This window comes from Eucalyptus grandis, chromosome 3 (assembly GCF_016545825.1).
Source record: "Eucalyptus grandis isolate ANBG69807.140 chromosome 3, ASM1654582v1, whole genome shotgun sequence".
NCBI lineage: Eukaryota > Viridiplantae > Streptophyta > Magnoliopsida > Myrtales > Myrtaceae > Eucalyptus > Eucalyptus grandis.
Genome location: NC_052614.1, coordinates 16,755,781 through 16,764,023, shown reverse-complemented (window position 1 = coordinate 16,764,023; position 8,243 = coordinate 16,755,781). Strand labels below are relative to the sequence as shown.

Genomic DNA, 8,243 nt, shown 5'->3' with positions numbered 1-8,243 from the left:
GTGGGGAGGGGGATAGGGGAGGCGGAAGGGGGTGATTTTCTGGAAGTGCATCGAAGACCGGTGATCGTGATGCTTTGGTGTACGTAGTCAGAGGTTTTTAGGTCGGGGTGCTTTCAATTCGCAATTTGAGGTTGTCGTTAGTCGCTTGTTTTTATCGGTTTTGCCGTCGGCTCGCCAGTGAAATTGGCGTTATTAACGTAGGTTTGGAGGTACTTGTTTGTTAGTTGCAAACGCTACAAGGTTGGAGCGGCAACAGATACGCTTCCCTTTCTCCCGATCGTGTGAATTATCGAGTAAGCGGGGATTTGATGTTTGTGATGACGACGCGCAAAGGCTATTTCGCGTTCTCATTGAGCGTACGTTGGCTTTTTCAATTTGCACACTTAGCGCTTGTTTTTATGTTTGATGTAAGTAAAGAATCTTTTTCTTGCGCGGGATTCGCAGAGCTTTTAATCTGTCGTGTTAGAAAATATTAATTCGATCCATAGAGCAGATACATGCGCACTTCTCTAATTATTATGATTCTTTCATTTTATTTACATGCATCGTCATATTTTGTTATTTCACTCTCTTTTTTCTTTTTTCTTTTTTTAATTTGACAAAAAAATTTAACCAAGTAACACGTTCACATAAAGAGCCTAAAGTAATTAAATGGATGCATTACAGCAATACAAATCAGGTGAATACAAATTATCAAAATTGTATTACATAAGAATGGATCAATACAAATTAAATGAATTAATCTAGGTTGGACCATCTTTGAACCGTCCCACCTATTTAACACCCCTAACAGCATCCATGTACCGCAATTGTCTAAAAAATATATATATGCTGTTAACTATCAATACATGTTTGCCGAAATTGAGGTCAATTTGATAAATCAAGCGGAAACAATTACGTAATTTAGCAGAACCAGAAAAGCGAAAACATCTCGCTTCCCCAATGTAGAACTCCAAAATTTGGGTAAAAAAAAAAAATGTAGAACTCCAAAATCGAAAGGATGCAGGCTGAAACCACCCGCCGTCTCGAATGCCCATTACCGTCTCCAAATGTAAAAAATGCTTTTGTAGCGATGCCATCGGGAAGTGGCTGAATAGCTGCTTCAGCAAGTTCTGCCTCATGCCTGTTCCAGACAACAACCACCGTAGGTCAATGGACGGTCGAGAAGAGGTTTATGAACTATCAAACTAGCTACAGAACTTTGACCACAGAACAATTTACGGAAAAGACAAAATAGTGTGACGACTGACGGAAAAGAACACGGGTCACCCTCAAAAAGTCCAGAAGCTTTACCCCTTTTTTAAAAAAATAAAAATAAAAGACACTAGCCATAGCCACAGAATACTGTTATATCTGTGACCCAACAAAAAGATCAGACAGACCGGACAGGCAACCACAGCTACGATTACCACTCCATAATACAAACCGCATCATTCGCAAGCACGATTGCGATTTATTTATGCAATTAAGTGCATCCAGAAGAGAGAGGGGGAGGACGAAGGCGGGACGCACGACGACACGACTATTCGTAGAAATTAACGTTATATAAAGCAGATAATATAGGCCAAGATTCTTACTGCTGCTGTGGGGCAAAGTCCATGTGCACTTCCGGAGGTGCAAGAGCAGAAGGCTCAACAAAGTGCAGATTTGGATCCCTGCGTTTACCAGAACAAACGATTAGCTACTACACCATAACAACTTTTGCAAACAGGATTTGCACGTTCTGCTCAGGTAACCCGGCAAGTTTTCTGGCGAGGCAGAGGAAGGGTTTCTCCAAGTTGTACTTGCTCTTTGCAGAAATTTCATAGTACAGTACTGCAAATTCTTCGTCCGCTGGAATGTAACCTGCCTTGCTTCAACTTGCCCATTCTTCACATCTACCTTGTTTCCACAGAGAACAATGGGCATATATTCTCACAGACCCTAATAAATTAATGGGTAATTAGCAAGATATAGCACCATCAAAAACCGTAGTGCGAGAACAAATACAAAGGTCGCCGGCGTTTCTACTCTACCTGCAGAGATCGCGATGCCATATAGGAACATTCTTGTATGTCCATCAAGCAGTGACGTCGAACATGATAACTGTACACTGGCCATGAATGCTGCAGAACAACGAATAAAAAGTTTGAAATTTCGATACCCACCGACACAGGAGGAAGAGGAATTACCCCTCTCCCACAAGCAAGGTCTAAAAGTGAATAAAGGAAATTGCCACATTCAGAAGACCACTCTACCACTGCCAACATGAAGTACAAGATGCAGTCCGAAAATAAGGTTTAAAGAGATACGACTGACATAAATTTTACCGACTTCTAACAAAATCAGAAATAAGGACGACGCCAAAACAGATACGCACCCTTAGCGGCGGATTTTTTTTTTGCAAAAATACTTGCTTCTCCATCCACAACTTTACAAATAACAATTGACTGCACCACTATTGAGTAATAATAGTTATCCTTAGTAAAACCCAGGCAGTTAAATAAATGACCTACCGAGATATGTCTACCCCGTGATAAAAGCATTGTTAAATTCGAGCTCAACACGACATTTTTCTCCCTATTATCACTCAATTCACAAGAACACAAACTTGAATCTGAAAATCCTTCCACCGATTTAAAAAGCAAGGAAATTCTAAGACGGAACTCTCTTTACTCACTAATATCCCTCGCTTAGACCACCAAGCTTCTCCTGCCCTGCAGTATCCCAGTAGTAAAACCGCATCTTCCTGCGGTTTGTGAAGAAATCCAGAGGATGGACTTCGACGCCAATAGTTGCTGTCATGCGCAAGGACAATACCAGAAGATTAGTACAGACTAAACAACATAATAATCTAACGACTTCAGGAAAAGGAAATAAAAGGCATTTCCACATCACTTACGCTCATATTTCTCTTCAAACTCCCCAGTGAGATGTCTCTTCACAAAAGTCGTTTTGCCTGCGCAAAGGAACGGACTACGCTCAGCCTACTATCCCTTGCTTGACGCTAGAAAGAAAAGATACATCTCATGCTTTCCACATCATGACAAATGAAGAAGATGGCAAAACCAATTTTCGAAATCCGCAGAAATTGTGGAAAAACATACTGTCCGCCACATCAAATGGTAAATCCTCTATCTTTAAGTATATAGCCATGAGCACGTTACGTTCCTGATCCCGACAGGTAAAATAACTAGAGCAAACCCTAATTTATCACGACAGCATGCGCACCCCGTTATGTATACAGAGCAACGAACGATCGAATCAAAACTGGTAAAACAGAGCACGCCGGCGACAATTACCTGTGCCAGCATCGCCGACGATGAGGAGCTTGAAGCTCGGGTAATCGACAGTCTGCTGATTCGGCAGAGCCTAAAAGAGATACGCAAAGGAAACAAGAAAGAAATTTAAAAAAAAAAAAACAAAAACAAAAACAAATGAGAGCAAAATCCAAACTTTGCGATCACGTAAAACCAGATCGCTCAGCTCCAGAACCCCCAAAAGAAACAACATCTGACCAGGACCCAAAAGCTCGGGAAGAATCACAAAAAGAATCGAGATTCAAGAAGACCCAGCAACAACGAGAACACGAGCTATCTATCCATATAAGGATGGATGCGTGGAAAATGGGATGATGAAAAGTAAAGAAAAGCACCACATAAACCAACTCACCATTTGACGATTGCGAAGAGGGTCGGGGATCGAAGCAGCACAGTGAAGTGGGGGAGGAAAGAGCGGACAGCCGTACAGGGAGGAGGTTTAAATGGAAGGGAAAGCGTGATTTTCCCTTTTTCTTTTTTCTTCTGTCTAACATGGCTTAGAGCTGACGCTGCCGTCTCCTCCGTTAGATTCGATTTACTTAGAACCTGCTGACCGTCCGATCACTAAATTTATATTACACATAAAATGAGTTAATTTTGATTTGGATCATTTTCGACCCGATTCTTGACCCACCAGTTTGATGGATCTAATTTTGACGCGCTAAAACCAACGATTCCTTATTAAAGATAGATTATTCACACCCAAATAATATATAAACAAAAAGATTAATCTATTATGGCCAGAGGTGCTTCCTCAGTCCAAGTTTTTTTTGAAGCTTTGCTTGTGCCATGCCCCCACGCCGGTGAAATAAGCCCATGAGATGAGGCCTCCATGATTTGAGTCCCGCAATCCAGCAGTTGAACATCCGTAGAACTCGGAACGACATCTGGCCACTAACCTTAAAAACAATTCGAGAATATAAACACAAAGGAGCCATCTGCACCAAGAATATAAACACAAGGAAAATAATCAAAAGTGTGTCCTAAAGATGTTATACAGGGACAATCGTACTGATGTGAACATGGTCCGGCCCGGTCTAATCCGGTCCGGCCGGATTACAGATCGGTCCAGTTCCCGAAGTCCGAAGCGAGGCGAGACGTGATCGCGGAGTGAGACATGGCGTCGTGGCGGGAGGCCGCGTCGGAGGTCATGAGCCTGAGGACACGCGCCTTCTCCTCCGTGAACCGGATCGGGTCGGGGTGGGGCCTCCCCGCTGCGGACAGGCTCGAGCCCGAGCCCTCCAAGTCGGCCTTCCTGGGGTAGGCGACCTTGCTGGCGCCTGCGGCGGCGGAGTCAATGTAGCCCGGCTCGGGCCGAAGATCGGGGCCAGCCACTTGTTGTTGGAGGAGGCCGAGGCCTTGACGGCGAGGGTTCCGGAGGGAAAGAGGCCGGTGGCCATTACGGCGGCGGAGAAATCGAGAGAGAGAGGGTGAGAGTGACGTAAGATGGAGATGGAGAGCGGAGGTGGTCGGTCCTTTCAACGGTATAAACCTGACTGGTTTTCTACTCTTTCTGTTTCTCTTCCAATATTTTTCTCATCTCGGACCCCGTCGCCTACGTGGAGCCACGTGTCGACTTCTGACCGATTCAGCCGTTCCTCTGACCGATTTAGCCGGAACCGTTCCTCTGACCGATTCAGCCGTTCCTCCCACCCAGATCCACCTTCTGCTTGATGGTCCGATTCTCTAATCCGAGTTCGCAGCTCTTCTCTTGCTGATCTGCTGCCTGATCCGGCGTTTATTCCGGGTCCCAGCGCTCGGTTACCAAATCGCAGCTCACCAACCGGGTCGCTGTTCAGCTAAATGAAGAATGATAGTTCTGTCCTCAGAAACTGACATGATGCAAGTCGATACTCGATATGATTATCAGAGCAAGAATCGGGGGAGAGATTGAGCCGGCTCAGCGGCGGAGCCAAAGTACCCATCGTTGTCCCGCCATATGTACGGAGGGGCGTAGAAGGGCCAGCTGGGGCGACCGGGCGGGGGAGGAGCTGACTCGCTGAATGGCTGGTTCCACACCATCTTTTCGCGAGCTCTCTGCGACGTCAAGGTTGTTGATGAAAGCGACCTGACGTGCGGAGGGGTGTAGAAGGGCCGGCTGGCTGGGGCAACCCGGTGGGGGAGGAGCCTACTCACCGAAAGGCTGGTTCCATGCCATCTTTTCGAGCTCTCACCTTCTTAGCTATCGGTGCTGAGTTAGCTCGTTTGACGTAGCTGCCACGTTCCGCGACCTTGAGGTTGGTCAGGAAAGCATGATGCCAGCAGCTAGCAGCTCCAATGTCCCGCCGCCGGCGAGCACTTTTGAGGATATTGATTTGGGGGAGGCTCTGTGCCTGAACATCAGGCGTTGCAAGTACGGGAAGCCGACACGGATACAACGTCATTCAATCAATCAAGATTGATAGTGGCGGAGGCAGCTCCTCACCCCAACCCTGTGCGGCTTGCCTACAAGGCCTTCACATCTGCCGCGGTGCCCAACTGGCTGAACAAGGGTGACAAGGCGTGTCGGATGGTGTCTGCCACGCTCGTCCGCCTCCAGAGCGTTCTGGGCCTCTTCATCTTCTACGGCAGAATCGTCAAGAAGTGGGCAGTCAACTCCGCCTGCATGGCCCTCTATGCCTTTGCCGCCGTCGTCCTCTGCTGGGTCACCTGGGCCTACAAGATGTCCTTCGGTGATGGGGAGGATGAACACGAGGGCGTTCTTAATTTAGCAAGAGAAAAATGAATGGTGGAGAGAGAATACGGGACAACCAGTGGAAGAGAGGAGAGGAGAACGGGATTGTGCTGTTCTTGTACCCCTCGGCCAATTTTAGCCGAGGAGAAAGAGTGGAGGAGAGGATCCAGGTATGAGATCGTAAGAGAGAGAGAGAGAGAGAGAGAGAGAGAGAGAGCGGAGGAGAGGAGAGGGGAGAGTGATCAATTGTATCGTATGTTAAGAGGCCTGGCGAAGTTTTTGTGGCCTTGAAAGCGCAGAGATACGAGAGGAGGACTTTCGATGGAGATGGAGGCGGACGTCGAGGCCCAGAGGGCGACCCAGGAGACCAGAAATAATCAAAGGGAACTGCACGCCACTGTCGTGGTCGTGGCCATCTTATTGGCCACGACGGCTATCCAAAATGGGATGCATCCTCCTGGGGGGGTTTCCCAGGAGGACTCCCCCGCGACGTTTACAGGTGCAAATTACACGGCGGGTACTCCACTTTTCTCCGTTAAACACCCGAAGCAATATAACTATTTCACAAGGTGCAACTCCTTCTCTCTTTTCACGTCGTTTTCTGTAATTGGATGTATGGTGGGAGGATTAGCATTGAAATGGCCATTCTTGGTCCAATGTGCTATTGTGTTGATGTGGATCGCTCTTCTGTTAACGGCGACCACGTACACTATTCCTATTCTGGTCTTGGTGCCGGGCGGCAAAAACTCCTACGTAGGAGTTGCGTATGCCGTTGCAGCTTGGGTTCTATTCATGTTGGCCGTTCTTCTGATCCATCTTGTCCGTTCAGCATGTGCAGCTTTTCGTAAAGAGAAGGGACTGCCAAATCCCTAGCTGTACCAATTTAACAGTCCCAAACAAATCTTGTTGGGCACATGAATATTATTCCGCGAGATCTTATCGCTAATTATGATGATTACAGCATTGTATTTTAAGGTCCAATTGCGTCTGAGATTGGCAAGTCAAAGCTCGAGAAATTGCCATATAGCTCTATGTTGGAGGTTCTTGATTGCTGGAGTACGAGTGAATGGAGGAGAATGTTACATTCAGCTAGGCATGCTAATCATACGAGACAGAGCAATACTATCACCAAATCTCATTTGTTCATCGTATTACATCGGGTAACCGAAATCGTCTAAGACTTACGATATCTATTTTACACGAAATGTCCTTCATCGCCTAGGATTCAAGGTGACTATGTTTCCCTTATATGTTTTGGCGTTTCCACTATCTTTCCACTATCTTTCGCCATATAGATCGAATCCTCCGTCGCCCACTATAGTTTCTGGCTTGATCGACACTCCTCACTTTCTAACAACTTCTCCCATGCCACCGATCCCATAAATGCTCTCGAAGCGTGACATCTTCGCCAATCCCCCATCGCTCGCCTCAGTTCGAGAAGCAAAATGTATCCAGATCAAATGGGGTTGATTTTCCGTCGGTCGTTGCTCCCTTGTCCTCTTCGATGTCAGCGCGCGACCAGTAGAGTCCTCCCCCATCATCGTCAGCGATCTCACATTCGACCTTCTCCCATTTCTCTTTTTTTCCCTTTTGGAAAGACCGACTCCCACCTCGTATATTATATAGAATAATAATGTTCGGCAGCCGTCCTAAAGAAACAAGATCACAATGAAGGATTTCCATACGTATGAACAGAAAAGAAACTCGTGTCGACCAACAAGTTCGATCTGAAAAAGTCAGTAGATTTATTACGAATCCTGGGCCGTTAGAACAAGAAAAGAGATTAGAAACGAGAGAGCGAGGAGGGGCGGGGGTGGAGTAGTGGTGGGGGAGAAAAGGGCAACGAAAGCGGGGGAGAGGAGGGGCTCGATTCTTGATTTTCCGATGCTTCCATGGAGAAGAATTCAAGAATGGGCAGTGGCCGTTGTAGGGGTGGAAACCACATGGGGACGAGGCCGGTTTTAAAGAGAAAACACGCGCCGTCAATAGTGTGTTGTTTCACTGAAAATTTTATAATAAAAAAATATAATTCCATACAAGAAAAATAGTTTGCATTTGTTTGGTGGTTTAGAGAAGTGCTTTTCTTCTTGCCATATAGAGAAGTTGTTTTCCCCTAATGTAAACTTGTTTTCAACAAATGGAAATTGTTTTCTGTAAATTCATTGATAATTCCATCATCCAAACGCGGAAAGATTGAAAAATGATTTCCTTGAAAACATTTTTTCTTCAAGCAAATGAACCATAAGTATGGTTCAAAGGTGTAGAGAGGC

At 46.0% G+C, this 8,243-nt stretch overlaps 1 protein-coding gene across 1 annotated transcript; it reads right to left on the bottom strand.

The window, feature by feature from the left end:
- Window positions 1-670: 670 nt before the first annotated feature.
- Window positions 671-3,641, bottom strand: LOC104436761 (GTP-binding nuclear protein Ran-3). Its single transcript, XM_039308535.1, is given in 10 exon segments — window positions 671-1,123; window positions 1,578-1,655; window positions 1,737-1,813; window positions 1,816-1,905; window positions 1,908-1,923; window positions 2,016-2,105; window positions 2,660-2,777; window positions 2,882-2,938; window positions 3,282-3,351; window positions 3,454-3,641. Coding segments are annotated over 10 exon segments (855 nt in total). The 5' UTR covers window positions 3,493-3,641; the 3' UTR covers window positions 671-903.
- Window positions 3,642-8,243: the final 4,602 nt, after the last annotated feature.